Genomic DNA, 27773 nt, shown 5'->3' with positions numbered 1-27773 from the left:
TGCTCAGTCCCAGCAAAATTTTGACTGACGTTCAGAGCCTGGGCAACTGGGGTTCCAAGCTCTTTTCTAAACTACTCTGGTACCCCCGTGCCCCCTCACCTGTCCTATGTGCCCGAACCCTCAGCAGTGACACGCCTGGAAGTCATTCTACAGCCCAACCTCATTTTTTCAAAGGCTTTTAAAAAGAAATATTTAAAAACATACTGGAATATCCTTAGTGGAGTCAAGTCTGAAGAAGGAAGGCTTTTCTCATAATTACTCCCCAAGTAATTAAGGCACCTCACACAATAGATCCACGGTATAGACAGTTTTTCATTGAGTGATGCCAGGAACGCTGCTGAGGGAAATCCGTTCAAGGCTGAACTACTTAGTGCTCATTCCCTGTTCCCTTTCTCCAGATGAAGTCCCTCTCGGGTCCCTGGCCAGGGGATCAGCCAGCCTTCCCATCACCTGGTGGCCTTACCTTCTCCTTGACCTCGAGGAGCCCAGGGACCTGCCCAGGGCAGCTGACCACCTTCCTCTGCACAGTAGTGCCCTAGGAATGGCCATGTCTCGTGCCCAGGAGAGAAGGAAGCCACAAGGTACAGAGGTCAATAAAGGTAATTATTAAACACCTTTTTTTTTTTTTAAGCAACGAAGCTTGGATACACCACACAAAAAAGGGAGGGTCGAGCAGCCAGTTTCTCTCCAAACTGTTTTTATTTTGCTCATTTGTGTCCAGACCAGTTTGTTTTAAAATTAACCAGATTCCCCCCAGATCAGCTACATCCTATAAGGAGAAATCTCTCTAAAGACTGGAACCAGAGGAGATAAACTTTGGAACCCACTCTTTTATTATCTTAATAGGTTCTATTTACAATTCCAGGCAGGCGGCACCAACAGTGGCTGCACTCCTAACTCACAGGTTGGGGGCAGCCCTTTCCCCCCTCCACTGAGGAATTTCCTCCAAGGTCCTTGGCCTGTCTGCCTCCCACTGGTTCTGACCAAGCTTGTCCGGCCCCTGCTGAGACCGCATCTGGGACGGAAGAGCCCAGCCTGAAGCACTGCTGCTTATCGCCCATCTCCTCCGGCAGTTTTGCACTGGGGTAGATTTAACAGCATCCCAGATATCCAGATGAGACCAAAGGTCACAGGACAGAGTTGGTGAGTCACTGAGGTTTACCGTGGGAGCACTTTGGGACAGGCAGACCTGGGAGGAGGGCAGATTTCTCAGGGTCATCTCTTAGAGCCTACTGAGAATGTGGGGGACCTCTGCTTTCCCAGAGTCAGGGTCCTGATGTAGAAGTTTGTTACCTGCCCCCCTTGATGGGGCCATGCCTGCTCATCAGGGCACCTGATCCTCTTGTCGGCCGTGGCCAGAGCCCGAGCAGAGTGCTCGTTCACGGGCTGTCTCTCCAGAGCACGGAGGCAGGACCTGCCCCCAGGCTTGCTTGAGGCACCCCTTAAGCATTTGCCAACAGTGCAGCACTCAGAGGTAGGTCTGGCCCATCTGTACTTGCAGAGCCCTACAGAAGGCTCCCTGGGTCAAGGTTGCCCCAGAGGGCTGATATTCTAACAGAAACCACTGAGGAAAGCAGGGTGGGGTGGTGGCGGTAGTGGGGAGTTGGAGGGTCCTGTGAGCCCACACCAGCCACGTGGTCTCAGAGTTACTTAGCCTCTCTCCAAGAACTGAGTTCTGAATCTGTAAAATGGGCTAGTGCTGGCACTCCCCTTCACAGAACTGTGAGAACTGCAGAAGGTTATGCATTAAGCGTCAGCATTCTGTTAATGCAGAGGATCCCGTGGGCTTCTTGGGCCTCTGTCAAATGCTGAGTTTGGAACATCTGGGCATGAGGATCCTTGCTGAGGGTCAGAAATCGACTTCAGTTCATTTTTGGCCCTTGGTGCGCATTTCTTTTCTTGAAGCTGTGGTTTCTTCTTGTTTTGTTTTTCCCCAGCAGAGTGAGTGTTCAACCAATTATCATAAGGGTTTTCCCCCCCTCAGGGAAAATAATGTGGATGTGTCTTCACAGTTTTTTCCCCAGTTCTTTAGGACCTTTGGTTCATTGTGCATCCAGCTCTTCTACCACATGGCTGAAGTTTTACCTCCTTGCAGTCAACTCCCTCTCACAGTTAATTTCCTAGGAAGTTTCATGTTATTTTTTTTTTCATACAACTCCATTGCTTCTTAAGTTTCTGCTAAAGCTCTTGACCTTCACTTTCTTTTTTCTTCTTTTGGCTGAGCCACGTGGCATGTGGGATCTTAGTTCCCCGACCAGGGATCGAACCCAAGCCCCTGCAGTGGAAGCATGGAGTCTTAACCACTGGACTGCCAGGGAAGTCCCGACCTTCACTTTCAAACTGTGCTTTTTCCAATTGCACAGATGCTTGCAGTTTGAAGATGGTAACACCATCTGCATTTTGTCATCTTATATCTGGTACGTATTTGGTTCCCTGGTCCTGTAACGGTTTATAAAGACACGTTCAGCCCGGCAGTGTAAATCCATATCCCCACAGCCTCTTGGCTTTTATCCTCTGAGTCAGGGTCAGAGTCAAACCTTCAGGACAGATGCCAGCTCTTCCTTTACCACTTAAAACTTGTCCCAGACCTGGCCTCAAGTTTTCAAACTTTCTTCTGTTCCTAAGTTTGCTCATCTTATATTCCTTCCCTCTGCTGCTGACAGTAGTTCAGAGCTTTGCGGGGGACCCAAAAGGCCATATAACAGGCGTTCACTTACCTACCAAAATCCCAACCGAAAGAACTCATAAAGAGTCAGTGGAATGTGCAAAGTCTTTAAATGTCAAGGATTTACGGTCTGACTGTAAAACAATTAGCAAGGAAAGCACAATTTAAAAACTCTTATCTGGGAAACAATATCTATATATATCCAAGAGCTATTGGAATAGTGCAATTCTACCTTAGAATTGTCCATCATTTTTTTAGATATAACTGACATATTAGTTTCAGGTGTACAATGATTCAATATTTGTATATACTGTGAAATGATCACCACAATAAATCTAGTTAATATCTGTCACCACACATAGTTACAAATACTTTTTCTTGTGACGAGAACTTTAAAGATCTATTCCCTAGCAAGTCTCCAACAATACAGTATTATTAACTATAGTCACCATGATGTACATCACATCTCTTGAGACATTTATTTTAGAACTGGAAGTTGTACCCTTTGACCACCTTCACCCATTTTGCCCACCCCTCACCTCTGGCAACCACCAATCTGTTCTCTACATCCTTGAGTTGGGTTTGTTTGGGTTTTGGGTTTTTTGTTTGTTTTTCTATTTGGTTTTGGGGGTTTTCTGGGGGGAGGGATCCTGTTGGTACATTCAAGTGAGAGCATTCATCTTTGTTTTTCTCTGACTTATTTCACATAGCATAATGCTGTTAAAGTCCATCCATGTTGTCATAAATGGAAAGATTTCCTTCTTTTTATGGCTGAATAATATTGTATTATATATATGTATATATGTGTATATATATCACATCTTCATCTATTCATCCATTAATGGACACTTAGGTTGGACACATCTTGGCTGTCATAAATAATACAGCAATGAACATGGTGGTGCAGATATCTTTTCAAGTTTGCGTTTTTACCCAGAAGTGGAATTTCTGGATCATATACTTCTGTTTTTAATCTCCATACCGTTTTCCATAGTGGCTGCACCAGTTTACATCCCACCAACAATGTACAGGGTTCCCTTTTTTCCACATCCTTGCAAACACTTGTTATTTCTAGTCTTTTGGATAATAGCCATTCTGATAGGTGTGAGCTGATACTGTGATCTTGATTTGCATCTCCCTGATGATTAGTGATGTTGAGCATCTTTCCATGCACCTGTTAGTAATCTGTATATCATCTTCTTTGGAAAAATATCTATTCAGATACCTCTGCCCATTTTTTAATTAGATGATTTTTTTTTGGCTGTTGAGTTGTATGTGTTCTTTATATGTATTGGTTATTATAGTTTCTATTGAAGCATATTTTTTTTTCTCTAAAGTCACTCTCATTTCTACCAAAGATGGCCAAAGTCACACTCATTTGTTTTAAAATAAGTTTAGTTTCATTAAACTTGACCTGATTATTTACATAAGTTCAGCAAGAATAGCAATTGACCATATAGGCTGTTTTAAATCTGCTTTGCTGGAACTTTTCATAAGGAACCTCCAGATTGAACTTTTAATAGCCTCTTTAGGCTAAGAAGCCATGTCAAGGAGTCATCATCAGACTCGCCTGTAATACCTACAGATTCGGGTGAATTCCTCTCTTCTTGAAGTTCCCCCAAATACCCTGAAGTTCCCCCAAATATCCTGGAGGAAGGCCAGAAAGTGACCTTCCTTACTCACCTGGCAAGGCTGTTGGGAACTGTGTAAGCAAGGAAGCAGGCTGTTTTTCCAAGGGGCTTTTTGGCTCCACAGTCAATCTTAGCTCCTTAAAGCTGTCCGTCAAATCTGATTCTAGGGCTTCTCTGGTGGCGCAGTGGTTGAGAGTCCGCCTGCTGATGCAGGGGACACGGGTTCGTGCCCCAGTCTGGGAAGATCCCACATGCCGCAGAGCAGCAGGGCCCGTGAGCCATGGCCGCTGGGCCTGCGCGTCCGGAGCCTGTGCTCCGCAACGGGAGAGGCCGCAGCAGTGAGAGGCCCGCGTAGTGCAAAAAAAATAAATAAATTAAAATAACCATCTAAAGATTTCCATCCTGCTGGGATGAGTCCTGCGACTCTTTCTGATTCCTCCTTATTCTGTCACTTTCAGTATTTGCCTTATTTACCTTATTTATTAATAACCCTTTAAAAATTTCCACCTTGTTGGGAAGAGTCCCTTTGACTTTCCCCTCAGCTTCTTCCCATTCTCTTAATGTCCAAGGGAAATATAATGGGAGCCACATATGGGATTTAAAGTTTTCTAGTGGCCATATTTTAAAAAAAGTAAACCAAACCAAAAAACAAAACAACAAAAACAAACCAGGTGAAATCAATTTTAATAACATTTTATTTAACCCAATATATGCAAATGTTATCTCAACATAAAGCCAATATAAAAATTATTAGATATTTTAATTATTTTTTTCATAGTAAGGCTTAAAATCTGGTGTATATTTTATACGCCAGATGTGTTATAGCACATCTCAATTCGGATGCTGTATTTTCATCAGAAATACTTGACCTATATCTAGATTTCATAAAATTTATAGTTGAGAAGGCAGGTTCACCTACCCACATGCTCCAACACACACGTCAGTTTTCCCGTGATGCACTGAGCCCCTGCTTGCTCTGGGAGCTCATGGCTCTGGGCTTCTGTCCTGGTGCTTTTCTTCTGAGCACCTTGCACGCTCTATAATGATGTCTGCCTTCGTCACTACTGCTGTTCTCAACAAACAGTGCACATAGGTAAGCATCCACAACATATTGGCTGAATAAATATATTTATATCAAAATTAATAAAATCCAGAATTCCCCCCTCTCCTAAGAGTTAGAAGACCCGCTGGTCTACAGAGATGTAAGCTGTTGGAAGAGGGTGGGGTCTCTCCCATGTTCTCAGAGGTTGAGGGGCAAAGGCGTCACTTCTGATCCCTCCACCCCTCTGCACGGGACAACGGCAAGACAGGACAGCCCCCCAGCTGCTGTCACACCAAACGCACACCCACACTTGTGCCTGGATCCTCTCCACTCAGTCCTGACTTCCCCAGGGCTGCTTTTCAATAGTGCCAAAGGCAGCAGGGCTCACTTGGGTCCCGGGCTCATGTTTTCTAACTGTTTGCCTTGGGTTCCTTTCAACCTGATCAGGACCTTTCTAGAGCCACATGAAGACTCACGAGGACCAAGAGAGAATGGGACCGGTTGCTGCTCAGACTGGAAACCGGCAGGATGACAGGAGCCCCCCCACCAGCAGTCAGGCCTTACCACCCACCCAACATCTAGCCCACCCAACCTCTTTTAAAATGTAAAAGAACAATGATTTTCTATGTCAACTTCCCACTTAGCAATCAAAGAACACATGTGTGTAACTTTTATATATGACCAGGGACCAACGCTGGGTCTATCTGCACACCTGAAACCACACAGGCCTTAGCTATGAGGGGTTTGGTAAAAGGATAGGACAGGATTCTACCCTCCATACACTGTTTAGGATCCTTTGCAGCCTTCTTCCAGCATGCCGGGGACAAGCAGCCCTAGACAGCTGGCATTACCGCCAGGAGTCCCAGGAACGGCCCTGGAGGCAGGGGTGATCTACCTGAGGAGATGGCACAGGGTGGAGCTGGACTACGGCCCCGGCATCCTTCTCGGTGGTGGCAGTGCGGCAGGGATCCCACCTTGGTGCTCAAAGTCAAGGCTCTCAGAAGGGGAGCGAGGTTACGTGGCCCCAGAAAAATTACCTTTCCAGGAGGACAGGGAAGGGCTCGGGGAGAGGGCAGGACAGATTTTGTACAACCTACTGGGGCACGAAGACCAGCACCTGTTTTTTGCCAAACAATAAAATATCACCCAGAGTGAATGCACAGGTCTCATCGCTGGGGCTTCCATCGACGGCTCAGCCAATGAAACTAACTCATCAAACACACAGGTTGAGAGCTCGGGCCTGCCCGCCCTTCCCTCTGGGGCTTTCCCAGCACAGACCTAGGAGCCCGGAGACAGGCCAGCTTGCCAGGTCACCTGTTAGCCTGAGCAATGGATCTCACAGAGCCCGGCTCGGTGGCAATGGGGTCAGAGGACGTGCACTGGCTAAATATAGTTCAGCAGCACATTTTTAAAATAAAGCAAAATGTAAAAAAGCAGGTTAAATTTCTGAGACAGTATTTCTTCCTTGCCCTGAGGAGAAGAAATGCTGCAGTGGTGGGCGGGAGTCTGCCCTCTCCTCCGCGCTCCCTGTCCTGCATAGGGCAGACCTCTCCACAGAGGGGCCCTAGCCCAGGGGCTCCGGCAGACCCTGGTGGGAGGTGGGAGGCGGCTTCAGGTCACAGAAGCTGAAGCGGCAGCCGTCCTGCATGTCTCCCTGAGAGATGCCGTCCAGGCAGTGGTCCGCGAAAGCTCTGGTGTTGTCCCACGGGCCTGTCCTCTCCAGTGTGGCCTGGAGAAGTTCTCGGATCCTTCGGTTTTCCTTGGAGGTGGACTCCCAAACAACGTCAAGCTCACCTTCCATTTCTCTGAGAGAAATAAACAATATAAAGAAAAAGTTTAAAATAACACAATTTAAAAAATATTTATAGATCCCTTATGAATCCTAAAGTAGTGAGAAGCCAAGTGGAAGAATGTTTAAAGTCAGAGAACAGAGCCCATTGTGCGTGGGTTCTGAAGCAAAGATTCCCAGTGTCGAATGAAGCCCGATGTCCCCTGGAAATAGAAAAAAATACAAAGGCACAGGCTGAAAATGACGTCTTAGATTTCCTCCCTACATCCTGCCTTTTCTTCCATTTTGGCACCAGTGCACACACCCTTTGCTCTCCATGGCATTAATGTTACAAAAATAAAACACGATAACTGCAGTGGCTGACCTACAGTGCAACGGCCTGGCTGTGGGCGCCCACACAGCATGGGCCCTGTAGGCCTCTCCAGTGTCCCCACTGCGACCTGACCAACACTCAGACACCTTTCACAGCCTCCATCCACAGAGTCACTGATGGGCCCAGACACAGAGAGTGAGTGAGAGGGTGAGGAGGAGACCAACTGTGGAGAGTGAGGATCACAGCCCAGGTCACAGAGAAGACTGGCCCAGACCATGTGCCAGGAGGGCGAGTGTCCAGAGGGAACCAAGGCTGAGCCAGGACTGTGTGACGGGCCCCATGTGGGCAGCTGAGGAAACAGGGCAGGCAAGGTACACATGTCCTCACAGGGCTGTGGTCCACTGGGGGAGCAGACCAGATACCTGCCTCCACCTCACATGAGCCCCACGGGGAGGGAAAAGCAAGCCTCAGCCTGAGAGGAGGAATGGGCCTCGTGCAGGACGGCAGGGCTGGGAAGGCCAGCTCTTTCACAGACACTGCCCGGTGGTTACGCAAAATGTTAGCAACTGGATTACCAGGTGGACTCAGCCCTGTTGTTTAAAGAGGAGGACACCACAGAGATTCAGGGAGGCCAGTGACACATCCACTCGTCCAGTGTCACTTTCCTCGTGAACTGTTGTTTCCTTCCAAAGCCCATGATGCCCACTAATTACTCTATGTCTAAAAAATCTCCATGCTTCCATTTTCTGATGCAAAACACCCAGATGTTTGATACATTACATCATGATAATGTACAGTTAAACTCAAAACAAAGAGAGAAGGAAATCTCTAAGGGTGGAAAAAAAAAAAAAAAAAAAAAGAGGATTAAACTGAAACCACAGAGTTTGGCAAACAAAATGTTTGTATTGCTTTGAGGACAAAAGTCCATGCTAGAAACCCAGATTTCTGTAGAATGGAGACTAGTCTTGGGCACATGCAAACTGGGTGCAACAGAAAACCACAGGGCTCACTCACATCCATGTTTCCCCTCTTCCTCCTAGCAACACTGTGAACTGTGTGTCCCAGAATTAGGCAGGTAAGTGGATATATGTGAAGAACCCTCAAAGGAGGGATGGTTGGGTGGAAAAATCTGCCAATCTTCAAAAGAAATCTGCTCTGAAAGGCTCCTTGGGGACTGTAGCCACTGACTTGTTCTCAAATGAATCTGGGGTTTGAATATACACTGTTCCCCATTGTAGAGCATCCCCAGCCCCTGACTGGAGTGAACCAAGAGTAAAAAGACATTTTTGAGACAATCAGGGAAAAAACTCAATGGATGAGTTAAAAGTACATTGGACACAACCAAAGAGAGAATTAATGAAGTGGAATATTGAGCAGAGGAAACCACCCAGAATGCAGCTCAGAAAAATATTAAGAAATATCAGAAAAATTTATCAGAAAAATATTAATAAAAATATTATTAAGAAATTATACATTCATTGTAAATGTAATAATGGCATCGTGAAATTTTTTTTGGTTTTGGCCATGCAGCTTTCAGGATCTTAATTTCCCGACTGGGGATCGAACCCAGGCCCTCAGCAGTGAAAGTGCAGGGTCCTAACCACTGGACCGTCAGGGAATTCCCTGTGAATATTTTTAAAGTCCTTTTGTATTTTAAAAAAAGCATTACTGTAGATTCTTTTTTAAGTTAATAATAAAATTAAAGTGACTCCAGGTTTGGAAATACTCTCTGGCACCAAAGAAAAGCAAATGCAAACCTGCTCTGGAGAAAACATCCTCAGCCCAGGCCCCTAGGACTCCACAGACTAAACTCAACCCATAGGTGAGTTCATGGTAAAAAAATTACTGTACGTAGAATAAAATAAGCCACACAGGGCAAGAGTCAACAAAACCAGATTTCAGACCCCCAAATTGCAGATAATGAAGCTGTCACACACAGAATATAAAATAACTAGGAATAAAATGTTAAAAGAAATAAAAGATGTATTAGAGATAAGCAAAGACCAAAAATTTATTTTAAAAACGGCTAGGTAGATTTTCAAAAGAACCAAACAGTACTTCTGAAATTGAAATATACAGTTGTTGAAATAAAAAACCTCCATGGCTAGGTTAAACAGTACATTGAACAAAACTGAACAGAGAACTAGTAAACAGAAATATTGAGAATTACCCAGAATGTAGACCAGAAAAACAAGGAGATAGAAAATGTAAAAGATAAGACACATGAAAAGATTCAATAAGAAGGTCTAACATACATTTAATATGAGTTCCAGAAGGAAATCTAGAAACAATGAGGGGAAAAGACTTATTTTAAGAGATAGATAATGACTGGTAATTCCCTGGTGGTCCAGTGGTTAGGATTCTGCACTTCCATTGCAGGAGGCACAGGTTTGATCCCTGGTCAGGGAATTAAGATCCCACAAGCTACACGGCACAGCCAAAAAAAAAAAAAAAAAGAGAGAGAGAGATAACGACTGAGAATTTTCTGGAAGTAATGAAAGACACAAAATCACAGATATAGAGAATAACTTATATCAAGCAGATAAGTGAAAAGAAATTCATAGTTAAATACAATGAAACTGCAGACTACAAGGGACAAAGGAGATCTTAAAATAGGCAAGAGAAATGATGGATCATCTAGTTTTAAAAATGACAAGAGTTCTCAACAGCAATAATGAAACAGAGAAGACAGTGGAATGTGCTGAGAGAATAGACTGTCAAGGTAGAACCCAGCAAAAATCAACTCACAAGGATGAGGGCAAAATGTAGACATTTCCAGATAAACAAAAACTAAGAAAGCTTACTCTCACTAAAACTTCTAAAGCATGTACTTTTGGAAGGAGGAAAATAATCTGAGAAATAAGGTCTAAGATGCAAAAGAGAATAGTAAGCAAAGAAACTGGTAAACTCTAGGTAAATCAAAATAAAATAACTATATTGAAACTAGTTATATGTAATTTCTGGGGCTAAAAACAATGATATAAAATAGATCTTTGCTTTTCATCTTCACGTACCTGTATCTACATGTAATGACACTAGACACCAAGAGCATATAAACTGAGTGGGAAATAATTAGGTTAGAGCATTAGGTCTTGCATTTGCGGGTAGAGATGTAGAGGTGCTGATTAACTTTAGATTTTTGTTAATGTTAGGTATCCATATGAAATTTCAAGGGCAACCACTAAAAGAACATAAACAGAATGTTTAACTTTCAAACCATTAAAGGGCAAAACATGGAAAAAGGGAGAAAGTAAAAAACAAAGTTCCATTTTATTAACGCAATTCTAAACCTCCTGTCTGGCAAGAAAGTTGGTACCGGCCCAACTTTTACAAAGTGACCACTTATGGTGGTAAGAACTTCTGTGACTACAGAAAACCTGTTAGATAAGACTTCATTTTGCCTGGCATTAAGAAACATCTGGCTGACAGAAAACATAAACAGCTGTCTGCATTCTGTCTGGTAACAAATACACGGATTCTACTGTAACTTGAAGAAAATCACATCCGAGTGTCATTATGATTCTTCCACGTGCATCAGTTCACGTCCCAGTTTGTCAAAGACAACACAGCCATCCTGAAAAGGCCGACTTAAATGTGAACCCAAACTACGTGAGGGGACCACCAGGTTCACCTCCACAAAACATGCGCCATTCCCCAGGGTTTTCAATACACTGGCAATACCTCCTCTATCACATGTTTAAAGGACAAAGGTGTAACTGACAGAGTACCTTACAGCCACAGAGAACATGATATACCCATAATCTTATGACTGTGATCTTACAAAATGGGAAGAATCTGAAATTTAAAGTTCTCAGAAATGAGAACATAACGGCAGAAATAAAACATTTAATCAAAGATTAATAAAATCTCCCAAGAAAATGGAATAGAATAAAAATATCAAAGAGATGGAAAAGAGGGGGGAAAAGGGAAGGACAATGAGAGGACTGGATTGATTTAGGAAGTCCAATATTCAAACAACAGGAATTTTTAAAGGAGGGATTAAAGACCTGGGATCTACTGTACAGCACTGGGACTATAATTACCAGTGCTGTACACTGGAAAGTTGCTAAGAGAGTAGATCTTAAATGTTCTCACCATAACAACAACAAAATGGTAATTACATGAGGTGAAGGATATGTCAACCTTATTGGGGTGATCATTTCACAATATATATGTATATCAAATCACACTGTACACCTCAAACTTATACAACGTTCTATGTCAATTGCTAGGGAAAATCTTGTCAAAGAAAAAAAACGAGGAGCAAATAAAAAAACCAATATTAAAAAAATTTAATATTAAAATCAGATAAAACTAAAATGTAAAAACAAAAATAAGCAATCAAATGAACAAATCAGGTCCAGAGGGTTTCACTGGAGGATTCTACCAAACATTCAAAAAACAAACACATGGCAACGGGGCTGGGGTGGCCAGACCTTTTCTGCTGCAGCGCCTGGTCCAGGACATCCTGCTTGTCCTGCAGCATCCGATGGAGGTGTCTCATCTCCTGCTGGTACTGAGCTGTCTTGCTAGCAAAGTCTTCCTGCTGCTCTGTCAGACGGTGACTGATGTCACCCATCTTCAGGGCCGCCTGCTTCCTGTACCCCTGGGGGAGGAGGATGATCTCTGAGTGAGGGGGTGCTGCCCGTGGCCCAGGCGAATAGCTTTGTGGATGCGTTCCCTCTCCACTCCTTGGCCTGTAAGAGGCCCTGAACTGAGTAAGCCCTGGGCAAGTCTGATCTGAGAGGGCAAGTCTGGATGACAAAAGTCACATAAAGTAATAAAAGAATTTCAAGTATAATAAAACCAAATTTCTGACTTGCATCGTGCCTAGTTTTTTATATGCCACAAATAAAAATTAAAACAGAAGGACCTGGCAAGGTCTGTCATACTCTATTGGTAAACAGGTGACTGAGATAAAAGCCTGATTCACTTATTTTCCTTCTTACATTTTTATTGTATAGTTCTTACGGTTAATAGATTTCCCTCAGAGCATTTCCAAAACTGTTGTCGCATAGATTCTGACGTGTAGTTCCCATAGGTTCAGTTCTCATTAGAAATTATGACATTCAATTTATACATCTCCTCTGACCCAAGAGTTAGTTTACTATACAGTTTTTACATTTCCAGGTGAAAGAACATTTTCTGCTCTCTGATTTTGTTGACTAATTTCTGGTATTTATCTTTTTGATCAACAAACGTCTGCCTTATTTCTACTTTAGGGGTTTATTGAGGCTTTTTCTTTTTTTTTGGTAGCCAGTCTATGATCAATTTTTGTGATTGTTCTGTATGTGTGTGTGTGTGTGTGTGTGTGTGTGTGTACACACACACACACACACACACACATACACACACATAAATAAACCTTATAGATTATGTTGTAAAATCTTCTATATTCTTACTTTCGTATAACTTCTTGATCTGTCTTAGACCAAGAGAAGCGGACCACAGCTCCTATTATCACTAAGTTTCCATTTCCCCTTGTATCTCCTGTAGTTTATAAAATTTGCTGCTGTGTTATTTAGTACGTAGGCATTCATAAGTACTATGTATTATTAACTGTAGTCTTTAGCATTCTCAAGCCCTCTCCTTTTTTTTTTGGTCTCGTTTAGTGCTTTTGGCCTGAACTCTCTCTTGGCGGATGTAAAGATCGCAACTATGCTTTGCTTTTGTTTGCATAAACCTGAATTATCTTCACTCATCCTTTTATTTTTCATCTTTCTGAAACACTGCTCCTGACTGTCTCTTGGTTCTGGCATGTAATAGTGTTTTCCTTTATAATATAATCTAAAATTGTTTCCTGTTAATGGGTGAATTCAGCTCATTTATATTTTCTATAGGGCAGATTTGTTTGCCTCGATTTTATCTTATGTTTTATTGTTTTATCTACACACATTTTTAAAGACTTTAATGTAGTCTGTTTTCTTTGCTCTTTTTTGCTGTTGTAATTTTGCTATTAAGGAATGAATCTCTTTTGCTTCTTGTGGTTACTTTTATTTTTATGCCTTTATATTACATGTCCTTAGGCCCCTTATTTATTAAAGTAGCATAATGTTAGCTCCTGACAATCTTTTCTTCACTCTTCCCCTACTTAAATATGCTTAAGCTCCTCCTACTGAAGTTTTCATCTTTAAATGATATCCTTTGACCTCAGTTATTACAGGTGACGCAATCAGCAAGTTCATTCCACTTTCTAACTTCCTTCCCCCTTTACCTATCGTTTTTGCCTTGGTTGTATTCCTTCTACGTTGTCAGGTTGTAGTATGTCTACATGTAGTTGCATCAGCCTTACCCCTGCCTTTTTAAAGGCTCAGTTCACAGCTAAGTATATCCTTTGCTCATGAGCAGCACTCTTCTGAAATGTGCCCAATCACTTCTTGGCTGAACTCAAGCTGATGGATCCTTAGGAAAGGTTTATAGAAAAAATGTTGCAGAGTTCTTATATGGTCACAGCTGTCTGAAGAGCAGCCTGGTTGGATGAAAACATCCTTGAATATTCATAGATGGAACTCCATTGTTCTCTGGCATTCAGTGTTGTTGTTGAGAAGTGTGATGCCAACATGATTTTCTTTTTCTTATGCCCTGGTCTTTTGCTTGGGTGTCCGAGGTATTCTTTCTTTATCTTGAAGTCACAGGTCTGGATGTCAATTTTCTAGGGCCATCCTGGGTCAGTTTTTCATAGGTACTTAACGTGCCCTTTCAATATGTAGATTCAACTCTTCATTTATTTCAGAAAATTTTATGAATAAAAACTTTTAAGAATTATTCTTTGGAGCAGAATAAGTACCATTGTTTTGACTTCTGCTTTAGGTAAACTGCATCCCTATCACTTTCTACTAGTCTTTTTTTTTTTTTTGGCTGCACTTTGCGGCTTGCAGGATCTTAGCTCCCTGACCAGGGATCGAACTCGGGCCCCCAGCAGTGGAAGCACAGAGTCCTAACTACTGGATGGCCAGGGAATTCCCTCTACTAGTTCTTTTTATTTCTGCCTTCTTGTCTTTGCCTTTCTCATTTATCCTTTATGTCCCTTATCCTGCTTTTATGATATCTTTCTCCCTGGGCTCCTTATAATTTAGTCTACATTTCTCCTTTCCTTCTATTTCTTCCCTGAGTTATGTCAGTTCCATTTCACATCCTCCTTTGTCTGGCCATCTGTGTCTCTGCTTTTTGGCATTTTTCCCCAGCTTTTACTGTTTTATTGAGTTTGAGCTACCTGGCTACCTGCCTACATCCTTACTTGTCTATCTACCTACCAACGTATCAGTTCACCTTACAGTACAGGTTTCAATTTTGATCTCCCTTGTGGCAACATTATTTCTGATGCGCTTACATCATGTGTAAGAAAATTATACTTCTATTTTTCTTAAAGAATTTTTGTGTGGAGGCCACTGAATTCTTTTGGGATGAGATGAGGTTCCTGCGACGGTGAGAGCAATGGGTCAACTTCCAAGCTTCACACACCACTTCTCTTGCAGTCCCTTCTCTGGCTCTCTGAACCCAGCCTGGTTCTGAAATACTTCTGCCTGCAGCTCTGATTTCCCAGATCTCATCACTGCCCTGACTTCCAAGTTGATGTCCTCACTTTTAGGAGGGTTTTGCTAAGGTCTCCTGAGATGTCACCTCTGAATTTTTTTTTTTTGATGTGGACCAGTTTTAAAGTCTTTATTGAATTTGTTACAATATTGCTTCTGTTTTTTTATGTTTTAGTTTTTTGGCCACGAGGCACTTGGGATCTTAGCTCCCCGACCAGGGATTGAACCCGCATCCCCTACATTGGAAGCGTGGAGTTCTCAACCACTGGACCACCAGGGAAGTCCCTGTCACCTCTGAATTTTGACAAGCCTTTTCCAGGTCTCTTCTCCTCACTTTCCCAGAGATCCTGCCCTATCTGACCTGGATCTGGCTCACAGATTTCTTCTCTGGGTGACTGGGTGGAACTTTTTTATTTTTACTGCTCTTATTCAGTTGAACAATAATGAGACAAATTCCCAAGACAAGGCCAACCGCTCTGAAGATCAGACCTTCTCTTTGGGAAATAAAAGCCAACAGGAAAACCAGGAAGAAAAGAACAAACTACAACTGCTCTTTATTACTCATAATACTTCTATGCAGATTCCCATCATTAATAGTGTGGTATAGTCCTTCTAGCCTTTCTGATGCAGAGTTGAGATGCTGTTTTCTATACTGCCTTTGATCTTGTTACATTTTTTAAATTGTAAAATATATTATTTAATTCCCCCAATAGTTACTGAATTAATTGAATACTATGCACCAGGTGCGATTCTAGGTGCTTGGGATATACCAGTGAACAAAAACAGAAAAAGAGAAAAAAAATCCCTTCACTTGTTATTCTGGTCAGAATAGACAAACAGTAACCAACAAACATAATCAATAAATTACATAGTCTGTTGAAAGGTGATGTTGTCTCTGGAAGAAATAACAAAGCAAGGATAGAGCCTAGAGATATTTCTGTATCTTTTTTTGTTTTTAAACAGCTGCATGGTATCTTATTGTGCAGATGAACTAAAGGTTACTTAATGAATGGAGAGGTGCTATTTCTTCTTATTTTTTTTTTGGCTGCATCACACAGCATGCAGGATCCTTAGTTCCCTGACCAGGGATCAAACCCGTGCCCCCTGCAGGGGAAGCACGGAGTCTTAACCACTGGACTGCCAGGGAAGTCCCAAGAGGTGCTTTTTAAAAAAAAATTTATTTAATTAAATAATTTATTTTTGGCTGTGTTGGGTCTTCATTGCTGCATGCAGGCTTCTCATTGCAGTGGCTTCTCTTGTTGCAGAGCACGGGCTCTAGGTGCGTGGGCTTCAGTAGTTGTGGCACGCGGGCTCAGTAGTTGTGGTTCACAGGCTCTAGAGCACAGGCTCAGTAGTTGTGGCACGTGGGCTTAGTTGCTCCGCGGCATGTCGGATCTTCCTGGACCAGGGCTCGAACCCGTGTTCCCTGCATTGGCAGGCAGATTCTTAACCACTGCATCACCAGAGAAGTCCGAGAGGTGCTATTTCTGCCAGAGAAACCCAATACTGCTTTACTCTGTGGATGATCAGTGATACATACATGCAAAATGGGTCCTTTTCTTAAACATGGAAATCTGACCCCGGGAAGCCCATTCCCATTAGGAGTGGCTAAATGTCCACTTACCTTGACTTTTTCCTCCAACCTTCCCAAGCGAATATTGCCTTCAATGATTTTGTTGAGAACTCCATGCTTCTCACTTTCTAAACATTTAGCCTACAGAGTAAAGTGAAAAAAAAAACAATGGGCTCTTAGTTTAACAGGAAAATTAAAATAATAAAACATCTTCTGCTGAGAGTATTACTACAAAGAGTATTACCATTCTGCCACTCGTCCTGGCCTGACACCTCTCCAGCCCCCCACCTCCAGATTCCTATCCCCTGTGTGAGGGCTGTGGGCAGAACTTGGACCAACAGCTGAGGAGGGCAAGAGCCGGGAACGGCAGTCTGGGCGCCCCTTCTGGGTACAACTGGAAAATCTGAGCCCCTCAAACAAGGGGGATGTGGCTTCCAGGACACTTCTCTATTCTTGGGGTATATACCATTCCTTCCATCATATCCAAGGAACAAGTGCCAACATGCAGATAAACTTCTCACTGGACTATCTGAATAATTAACAAAATTAAGGATAACTTGAGATGAACACACAATGCCATTCTCCAAACCAAATGTGACGGGCAGTAGATCAAAGAGGGATGTCACTGAAGTGGAATGATTTAGATTAATATCCAGATGGGACATGGACTACTACACACTGTAAATTAACCATTTCAAATGGTAAAATTTTTTTAAAAAGTAAAGGGGAGCATTCCTTCTAAGGTAGTACAGTAGTGACAAGTGAGTTTCTAGAAAGGGAAACTAAGACCCAGGGAATTAAACTTGCTGCAAGTCACATGGAAACCCATCCTAAAGGGATTCGGAATGAAGATGCCAGTATCAATAAATTACTATACAGGGGGCTCTCACAAGGCCCAGGAGACCAGGACAGGGTAAGGTGAGGGTGCACGGCCAACAGTCCCACGACAGGGCAGAGGCAGCCAGTACCACCCCTGAACCCCAGCTACAGAGGCTGGTCTTGGGGCTGCCAGGGGCAAGGAGCCTGCAGGGCCAAGGGGACAGCAGTCCGCGTGCACACTGAGGTCCCTCGTGGTGGGTGGAGCCAGGGCAGGCTGAGAGCAGCTCCCCCAGCATCTGGAGGGTCTGAAGATTCTAAATCTGAGCCTGGCTTTCAGGCCATAAATAACAAAGGTCAAGGCGGGAGGAGAGAACACATTTTATTAATAGTCTGTTGGCTTAATCTGTAACTTTTAAGTATTTGGACAAGCAGTATATGGCCTCCATTTGTATGTCCATCCTGGGTCCACAAATATGAGGAGTGAGCCTAAGGGGACCGTCTGATGGTCGAGGAGGCTCTTGACTTCATCACGGGAGCCTGGGATGTTCTCTGGCCCAACCAGGAGGTACAGGGCCTGCCTCCTGGGGGAACCAGCGTGTCCCACCCTGTACACAAGATGGCCCTGACACGAGGCAGCCAGGCTCCCATGAGCGTTTGCTGGATGAGTGCGTCTGCTTGGCACTTTCCATCTTTCAACAAGCTTTTGTGTTGCCCTCGATATCCCAGTGGGTAAGCTCAGGAGACACAGCAGAAGAGGAAATGGGCACTGAGCACTGGTACAGAACATGCCAGAGACCTCAGCACTTGGGTTGGGATAGCGACCTCTCAGGCGGGGACTACCGGTTCAGGAGGTCTGAATGCTTTTAAGGGTCCTACCATGGCATGTCAAAGTCAAATTGCCTCTCAAAGCCTCGGGGAAGGGCTCAGAAATCACCAGTAATGTATAGCCACACGCACCACGCTCCTACCAGCAACTACTATGATTTAAAAAAAAATTTGTAACACTAATATAAGTGCAAAATGGAGTCTCAAGACTGGCTTAATTAGCATTTCTTTTATTACAAGTAAAGATCAACATTTTGCCCCAAGAGCTGTATACTATTTATATGTCCTCTTATGTAAACAATGGCTAAAAGCCTGTGTCCATTTTCCTAAGGAGGAACTTAACATCTTTCTAACAGATGGGAATAAGCCTGTGACACATCCTGACAGACTCTCTGCCCCTCAATCACCCTGAGGAAGGGTGGAGTTACCTCCAAGTTGGCTGATTTCTGACCCTTACAGAAAGTCTACTGGGCTCTCGGAATGACATGCATTAAATTATTACTTCTAATCCTATGCCACCAGAGATCTGCAGCACTGCTTAAAGAAACATGTTTAAATGCACATAAGCAATATGTATTCAAAGTAGAAGAATCACAAAATGCAGATAGGTAAAAAAGATTTTTTAAAAAATCACCTGTCATTTCACCGTTTGGAGATACAGTTATCTAACTCACTGTTCTATTTTGTGGTAAACTCTATCAGACTCTTTTCAACACACAGCTTGGCACAGCATCTGTCTCCTTTAACTGCACGATCTGCTGTAGACATCTTTTAAAATCAGTGTGGAGATGTGAGATCACGCCCACAGCATCACTCTTGCTGGCTGAGCAGCGCTCCACCATCAAGGGCAGGGGTCCCCAACCCCTGGGCCACAGACTGGTACTGGTCCACGGCCTGTTGGGAGCCGGGCTGCACAGCAGGAGGTGAGCGATAGGCGAGCGAGCGAGTGAAGCTTCATCTGTATTTACAGCCGCTCCCCATCGCTCGCATTACCGCCTGAGCTCCACCTCCTGTCAGATCAGGGGCGGCATTAGTTTCTCATAGGAGCGCGAACCCTACTGTGAACTGCGCATGCGAGGGATCTAGGTTGCACACTCCTTATGAGAATCTATTGCCTGATGATCTGAGGTGGGGCTGAGGTAGTGATGCTAGCGCTGGGGAGTGGCTCTAAATACAGATTACCATTAGCAGAGAGGTTTGACTGCACAGAGACCATAATAAATGAATTGCCTGCAGACTCATACCAAAACCCTATCAGTGAGTGGCAAGTGAAAACAAGCCCAGGGCACCCACTGATTCTGCGTTATGGTGAGTTGTATAATTATTTCATTATATATGACAATGTAATAATACTAGAAATAAAGTACGCAATAAATGTAATGCACTTGAATCATCCTGAAACCATCCCCTGCCCACCCCGGTCCACGGAAAAATTGTCTTCCATGAAACTGGTCCCTGGTGCCAAAAAGGTTGGGGACCGCTGATCTGGGGACCACCAATAATGGACTCAATTCCTTTCCTCAGGACTGGTGCCACTAGAAACAGTGTGGGATGAGTACCCCTGGAGCTATCTCTTTGTGCCCTTTAAACTGTGTCATTGGGACGAACTCTATTTAACCTGTCTAGGATTCTTACGTCTCATCTTCAAACAGGGACTACATTAAGACAATTTCACAGAGAGAATATAAAGATGCACCTGTGTGTGCAATAGAGGCCTTATGACTACTGTTCCCAGTTGAATGGACTGATTCCCTTAGTTTACCTTCTAAAATATCATTTGCCAGTATTTAAAAGTTTGGGTTATTTGCCTTTCAAAAATGTTTTTCACTGATGGTTGAAAAATAAAATTTTGGAGAACTTGAACATTCATGGTTGAAATGTAAAAAGATGCAGCTTTTTATGGATCATTAAAAACAAAAACCTTTAAAATTATGTTTGCATATTAACTTGCAGCATACTTGAAGTAACTGAGGAAACTTACCAAATACATAAGATTGTCACGTTCTTGGGTTATATTCTCTGCCAGGACGACAAGATTTGCCAGGTACTGGTGAGCAGACATTTCGTTCTCCATGGCTTTTTCCACCTGCTTTTTGAAGACATCAATTTTCTTTTGAGATCTCCTAGAGAGGTCCCCCAAATGGTTGGAATAAAAAATTCATTAGCCTGCATGGCCAGGGCATAGTGAATATCTGTATTATAAAATAGCAAGCATGTTATCATTTAAGTGTATTTTGCAGCAACCTAAATCTTCTATTTAGTTTCAAGGTGAGAAGAGGTAACTGAATTTAAAGGAAGCATAATTACTGACTCCAAGCCAAATCAACAGGAATCACAAAATGCTTAACACACTTAACAGACTAATACATATTATTCTATTCTATTTTTTGGCTTGTGTTCTTTAAAAGATATTTTTGAAAAAGGAATCCAGTAATCTCTGGATTAGACTTTTGGGAAACACTTAGTAAAGAACTTCTAGAACTTGCAGAGTCCTAGGGTCAGCATTATGACTATCAACCGTAATTGAACAATAATGTTGGTCATATTTTAACGTTTTTTTTCTTTTCGGTACACGGGCCTCTCACTGTTGTGGCCTCTCTCGTTGCGGGGCACAGGCTCCGGACGCGCAGGCTCCGCGGCTATGGCTCACGGGCCCAGCCGCTCCGCGGCATGTGGGATCTTCCCGGACCGGGGCACGAACCCATATCCTCTGCATTGGCAGGTGGACTCTCAACCACTGCGCCACCAGGGAAGCCCGATGTTGGTCATATTTTATATGTTGGTATTTAATAATCTCATTTATCCCTTTCCATTTCATTGCCAATATTAGAAAAAGAAAAGATAAAGAATATGAAATAGAATATTCAATTGTCTTTTTTAACTATTAAAAAAAAAAACAGCTTAAGAAAAAAAAACCCACCTATTTATTTTCTGTGCCTTTTCGAGTTCAGCTTCCAGCGCCTTGTTTTTAGCCATCAGATTTTTCTTCTCTAATAGCAGGCTCTTTTTCTGCACTTGCAGGGCTGCCAACTTTTCCATCAACTCTTCCATCTCCGCGTTTTCTTTCTCTTCTTCCTTCTGCAACTGGCTGATGGACAAAAACATCACAAGCCTGTACCCAGTACACCGAGGTTAAATGAAGCAGCCACCGCCAGGCAGGGACAGCACAGCCTTCCGGCCTGGCTGGGCCCTTTGGAGGCCTCTGTGGGAGCATCGCCATCCAGTCCCTGGCAGAGCTGGTGGGGAGCTCCCGGAGGGCGGCAGAGAGGGGGTAGCTGGTACACACTGCTTTGACGGTAATGATTTACTCCCTTTTTCTGCCCACCATTTTTGCTTATGTCTGTGTGTGTATGTGTATTGTGTGTGTGTATATACACACTTATTTATACTCCCTCCAGAAAGAATTTAAGACAGCTTGATTTTTTACATAGTTATAATTGCCCCTCCTTAAATCCTAATGCTAAAACAAATTTTATTTCATACTAAAATAATTATGTTTTTCTGATAAAAGAAACAAAAACAAGGAGGGCATACAATCAATATATAACTCTGGCAAAATGATGCCTGAGAGAAGAGTTATTCCTTCACTGGTTCCCTCGGTCAATTTTCACGAAATAACTGAGACCGAATAGGTAGGGCCACACACACAGAGGCTGCCCAGCATTCTGAGCGATGGGGTCTCCCAGGGTACCACGTGGGGTTTACTACTTCCTGGCTGGCTGGCTGGCTGGCTAGTGAACAAGCCTCACGCTGCATGTGTTTGGGGTCTGCCTCACTTGCCACACAATTTCAATGACCAGCCTCGGTTGGCTCCCTGAACACTCAGTCAGGAATTTTCCAGTTTCCACTGCTCTCTAGTTTACTACTTTTAGTTAGTCAAAGAGCAGAGGACACACCTGGACAAAACCCACAGAGTTGGGGTTTGAATTAAACTCATCTTTTATCTTTTTTCTTTGCTGCATTTTGTTTTCAGTTTAGAATTTTATTTAAAGGTATTTTTGCCACTTACCTGACACCAAAATCAATCAATTCACAAAATCAGTCAAAAAGTTCACAATGAAAAGCAACCAAAGACAATAGGAAATGCTGGGAAAGTGCTGGTGGGCGTGCACAGCCGCCTCAGAGAACAATATGTCAAAATCTAGAAAATGCATTTACACTATGGCCAAACAATGCCACCTCTAGGTATGTATTTAGGGAAACCGATAAACTGTACAAGAAAGTTTACTGGGGCATTGCTTAAAGGAACAAACTTAGAAACAATTTAAACTTCCATTAATAGGCTAAGTAAAATGCAGTATTTCATATGATGGAACACCACCATGCAGTTAAAAAGAATAAACTCTCAGACTTCCCTGGTGGTGCAGTGGTTAAGAATCCACCTGCCATTGCAGGGGACATGGGTTCGAGCCCTGCTCCGGGAAGATCCCACATGCACTGGAGCAACTGAGCCGGCGAGCCACAACTACTGAGCCTGTGTGCCACAACTACTGAAGTCCGTGCACCTAGAGCCGGTGCTCTGCAACAAGAGAAGCCACTGCAATGAGAAGCCCACGCACCGCAACGAAGAGTAGCCCCTGCTTGCCGCAACTAGAGAAAGCCTGTGCGCAGCAATGAGGAACCAATGCAGCCAAAGGAAAAAAAAAAAAAGAATAAACTCTATGTATCTATCTCAACATGGAAAGATGTTTGAAAATTGAGTGTAAAAAGCGAAGATACTAAAAGTATGAATTCACTTATGAACACATAAAACACACCAGAAAAATACTATGTCATTCATGGATACATGTAGAAATAAAAACTAGATTGGAAATATAATTCCAAGTTTATGATAGTGATTGCTTTTGGAAAGCCAGGGAAAACAATGGGACTAAGGATGGTGGTTAAAAGGGGCTTCAGCTGTATTTCTAACAATATAGTTCTTAAAACAAACAAAAAAAGGTGGAAACAATTTGCACACACATACAAAAAGTTAACACTTAACATTTGGTGGGAGAAATAGTTGATTAAAAAAATTTTTTTTAATAAAATGTGTCCTATTCTATCCCTAGAGTCTCACTCCTCAGAAGAAACTTCTGCTGACCATTTCTGATTTTAGTTCCTCTGGTGAAAAACCATGACTTAAATTTTTAAATTGTGAAATGTAATATAGAAAACTATACAAACGGTAAATGCATATTTTAACGAACAATTATAGTGAACACCCACATAATTACCACACAGGTCAAGAAACAGAACACTTCTGGTACCCCAGACACTCCCATGTGTTCCCTCCCACGCCCCCAGTCATAGAGTCCCTCCTTAATCATCTCTATAGTGTCATCGTCTATCTACGCTTCACTACAGCTTAGTTCAGTTTGCCAGTATTGGAACCAGATATAAAGGGAACCAAGACCCATTCATAGGTGCACAAAGGGACTATATGTACTTTAGTGTCATTACGCCTATGAGACTCACCCGTCTTTTTGTGTGGCTATAGAATATTTCGTTGTATCAGTATACCAAACACTATACATTCGTTTTCCTGTTGACAGTCACTTGGGCTATATTCTGCACACACACTTGCAGGATTCTCTAGGGCAGTGCGACTCAAAGTGTGGTCCTCAGATGGGCAGTCTCCAGCTGTTACTCATCCACAAGATAAGCACAGAAACTGAGAAAATGGCTCCAAAACTTTTATAGCATTTCAACGTTGCTGTGACATCTGGGCAGTCTGAGGTGAGGGCACGCATTCTGCTGAACAGCAGCTTGGGTGTTGTCACGTTTGCAGAGAGAGAAGCGTGTGGTAGGAGCCGCATACTTGTCACGTGCAGCAGGAATACATAACAATTTATAATTTTAAGATTAATTTATCAACTGTAACTCAAGAATATATAAAAACCAGAATTCATTTATTTCACTGAAAAATAATTTAACTATTATTTTACTGGACACACTGACATGGATTTACGATAAAGGGTTAAAGAAGAAGACTGAAAATACAAAGACTTCTTTCTGCTTCCAGCCAAGACAGAGTTACAGAGACCAGATTTATTCAGCTAGAAAACCAGGCAAAACATAAGAAACAACAGTTTTCAGACTTTGGACAATAGGCAGTACAGGACTGTGATCCCTGAGAGGGAAATAACAAGGTGAGTACTACGACTGCTCCAGCTTACTGCCTGGCTGCAGTACAGGGAGGGAAAACCCAAACCAAACCAAGTGGACTTGCTGAGTTGAGGAGTCAGAGATCAGAGATCAGAGATCAGAGAGGCCAAGGCAGGTAGAAGTTGTGGGCAGAGAGGAGGGAGTGACAGGGAGAGAGGAAGGGCTCTGGAGATCTTTAGGCGGGCTCACCACCAGTCTTTGGCTGACTACTGATCTGCACATGTATGAGAGGAAACTACCTGAGGCCGAGGAAAGAACCACGAGAAACAAGGAGGCAGAAAAATTCCTAACATTCACCAAGAACTGGGAATAGTGCAGGAGCCCACCAGCCAGAGTAGAAAGACCTTATCATATAAGGGGGATTGGCGATAACCCTCAGAAGGGTATTACTGCCTTTGTAGTAGGGTTAAACTAGCCCTGACTAAAGGCTGCTTTGGGCCTACCCTAAAAAAAGCAAGCTTTGAAAGAATCCAACTACTGTCTAGTAACATAAGTGTGCACTAGGACAAAATGTAACACTATTCAAAGCGATGCACTAAATCTAGCATCCAGCAACACAAAATCTACAATAGTCAATATCCAATCAAGCATGGGAATAAGCAATAAAATAGGGTCCACGATCAAGAGGGAAAAAAATAATCAACAGAACGGATGCAGAAGTCAGAGAGATGATGGCATATAATAGAGAATAACAGCATGGGGAGGAGAGAAATGAAAACTACAAAAAAGACTCAAATGGATCTTCTAGTGATGGAAAAAAACAAGTGGAAGACGTAAACAATACGTTGGATGAGAATAGAAAGATTAGACGCTACAGAAGAAAAGATTAGTGAACTGGAAGACAAGCAATATAAACTACCCATTTCAAGCACAGAGAGAAACAAGAGCAGGAAAAAGAAATGGACAGAGCATCAGAGGCCCATGAGACAGTATCAAGTGGTCCCAGGAGGAGAGATGAGAGAGGGAAAAATAGAAAAGAATATGGAAGAAATAACGGCTAAATTATTTCTAAATCTGATGAAAAATATATATCCACAGCCCAAGAAGCTCAATCAACCTAAAGCTGAATAAACATAAAGAAACCACACCAAGGTACATCCTAAGTAAATGCTAAAAACCAGCAACAAAGGAAAATTATTAGAAGAAGCCGAAGAGAAAAGACATCACTGTTCAGAAGAACAAAGATAATAACCACTGCAGATTTTCATTAGACACAATGCAAGACAGAAGGCTATAGAGAACACCTTTAAACTGAATGGGAAAAAACTCCAAAACCAAAAACCCGTCAACTTGGAATCTTTACCCAGTGAAATTATCAATAAAGTTTAATGATTTTTCCAATAAAAGTACTGTGAATCTTTCTATTCCTTTCTATTTGTGATGCTTTGTAGATAGCTCTTTCCTTCCTCGTTTCTTTCCCTTTTTTGGGGGGGGGGTCTTTTTCAAAATCTCATTTTCTACATATTTATTCCTACAAAGAAATACAATCGATTTTTGTAAATTGACTTTGTTTCTACCAATGTTGCAAAAATTCATTATTATTTCTATTTTTATTGAAGCATAGTTGATTTACAATGTTGTGTTAATTACTGCTGTACAGCTAAGTGACTCAGTTATACGCATATACGTGCTTTTTCGTATTCTTTTCCATTATGGTTTATCACAGAATTGAATATAGTTCCCTGTGCTATGCAGTAGAACCTTGTTGTTTATCCATTCTATATAAACCAGTTTGCATCTGCTAACCCCAAACTTCCAATCCATCCCTCTCCCACCCCCCTCCCCCTTGGCAACCACCAGTCTATTCTCTATGTCCGTGATTCTGTTTGTGTTTCACAGATAAGATAGGTTCATTTGTGTCATATTTTGAATTCTACATATAAGTGATATCATATAGTATTTGCCTTTCTGACTGACTTAGTATGATAATCTCTAGTTGCATCCATGTTGCTGCAAATGGCATTATTTTGTTATCATTTTTATGGCTGAGTAGTATGCCACTGTATATATGTACTACATCTTCCTTATCCATTCATCTGTTCATGGACATTTAGGTTGTTTCCATGTCTTGGCTATTGTGAATAGTGCTGCTATAAACTTAGGGGTCCATGTATCTTTTAGAATTCTAGTTTTGTCTGGATATATGCCCAGGAGTGGGACTGCTAGATCATATGGTAATTCTATTTCTAATTTTCTGAGGAACCTCCATACTGTTTTCCACAGTGGCTGCACTAACTTACATTCCCACCAACACTGTAGGAAGGTTCTCTTTTCTCCACACCCTCTCCAGCATTTGTTATTTGTAGAGTTTCTAATGATGGCCACTCTGACCAGCATGAGGTGGTACCTCACTGTAGTTCTGATTTGCATTTCTTTAATAATTAGCGATGGTGAGCATCTTCTCATGTGGATATTAGCCATTTGTGTGTCTTCTTTGCAGAAATGTCTCTTTAGGTCTTATGCCCATTTTTCAATTGGGTTTTGTTGTTGTTGTTGTTACTGAGTTGTATGAGCTGTTTGTATATTTGGGAAATTAAGCCCTTGATGCTTGCATCGTTAGCAAATATTTTCTCCCATTCTGTAGGTTGTCTTTTCATTTTGTTTATGGTTTCCTTTGCTGAGCTAAAGCTTGTAAGTTTGATTAGGTCCCCTTTGTTTACTTTCGTTTTCAGTTCTACTGCCTTGGGAGACTGAGCTTAGAAAACCTCGGTATGATTCACGTCAGAGAATGTTTTGCCTATGTTCTCTTCTAGGAGTTTTACGGTGTCACGTCTTATGTTTAAGTCCTCAAGCCACTTTGAGTTTTATTTTTGTGTATGGTGAGAGGGTGTGTTCTAACTTCACTGATTTACATGTGGCTGTCCAGCTTTCCCAACACCACTTGCTGAAGAGACTGTCTTTTTCCCATTGTATATTCTTGCCTCCTTTGTCAAAGATTAATTGACCATAGGTGTGTGGGTTTATTTCTGAGCTCTCTCTTCTGTTCCATCGATCCACATTTCTATTTTTGTGCCAATAACACGCTGTTCCGATTACCGTAGTGCAAAAGTCTATTATTTCTAATGATTTATTTGTAGATCTGTTTTCTACATATGGAATTCTATCATCTATAAATAATGACACCATTATTTCTTTCTTCCCAAACTTTATAATTTTCTTTTTCTTGCCATGTGCACTAGTTACCATTTAGTAACCAATGCTGTTTATGCTGTTTAGAAATGGTATCAGAGGGCATCTCTGTACTGTTTCCAGTCTCAATAGGAAAGCTTGCAACATTCCACCACTGAGAGTGACATTTACTGCAGTTTTATTTTTCAGCAGAACCATTAAAGAAGTTCACATCTATTACTAATACTGTTTTTAGAGTTTTTACATCTAGATTCATGAGTGAAAATGAAATGTAATTTTCCTTTCTTATACCATCATTGTTGGGTTTT

General features: G+C 42.3%; 2 protein-coding genes across 4 annotated transcripts in view; both read right to left on the bottom strand.

Annotated features, from left to right (window-relative positions):
• The window catches only part of SLC7A9 (solute carrier family 7 member 9), a 33400-nt gene extending 32853 nt beyond the window's left edge, over positions 1-547 (bottom strand). For both annotated transcript variants that reach the window (XM_060000444.1, XM_060000443.1), the window contains exon 1: positions 464-547. The gene's annotated coding sequence lies outside the window, so the exon portion shown is untranslated. The remainder of the gene's footprint in view (positions 1-463) is intronic.
• A 4416-nt stretch (positions 548-4963) lies between these two features.
• CEP89 (centrosomal protein 89) overlaps positions 4964-27773 on the bottom strand; it is an 80549-nt gene continuing 57739 nt past the window's right edge. For both annotated transcript variants that reach the window (XM_059999170.1, XM_059999171.1), the window contains exons 15-19: positions 21110-21277; positions 20171-20312; positions 16597-16686; positions 11877-12046; positions 4964-7143 (exon numbers count right to left, since the gene is read on the bottom strand). In XM_059999170.1, the coding sequence (XP_059855153.1) occupies positions 6903-7143; positions 11877-12046; positions 16597-16686; positions 20171-20312; positions 21110-21277 (811 nt within the window). In that variant the 3' untranslated portion in view covers positions 4964-6902. The remainder of the gene's footprint in view (positions 7144-11876; positions 12047-16596; positions 16687-20170; positions 20313-21109; positions 21278-27773) is intronic.

The sequence above is a fragment of the Delphinus delphis genome, chromosome 20 (genome assembly GCF_949987515.2).
Source record: "Delphinus delphis chromosome 20, mDelDel1.2, whole genome shotgun sequence".
In the NCBI taxonomy this organism is placed as follows: Eukaryota; Metazoa; Chordata; class Mammalia; order Artiodactyla; family Delphinidae; genus Delphinus; species Delphinus delphis.
Note: the sequence above shows the minus strand (reverse complement) of the source record. Positions and strands in the feature narration are given on the sequence as shown.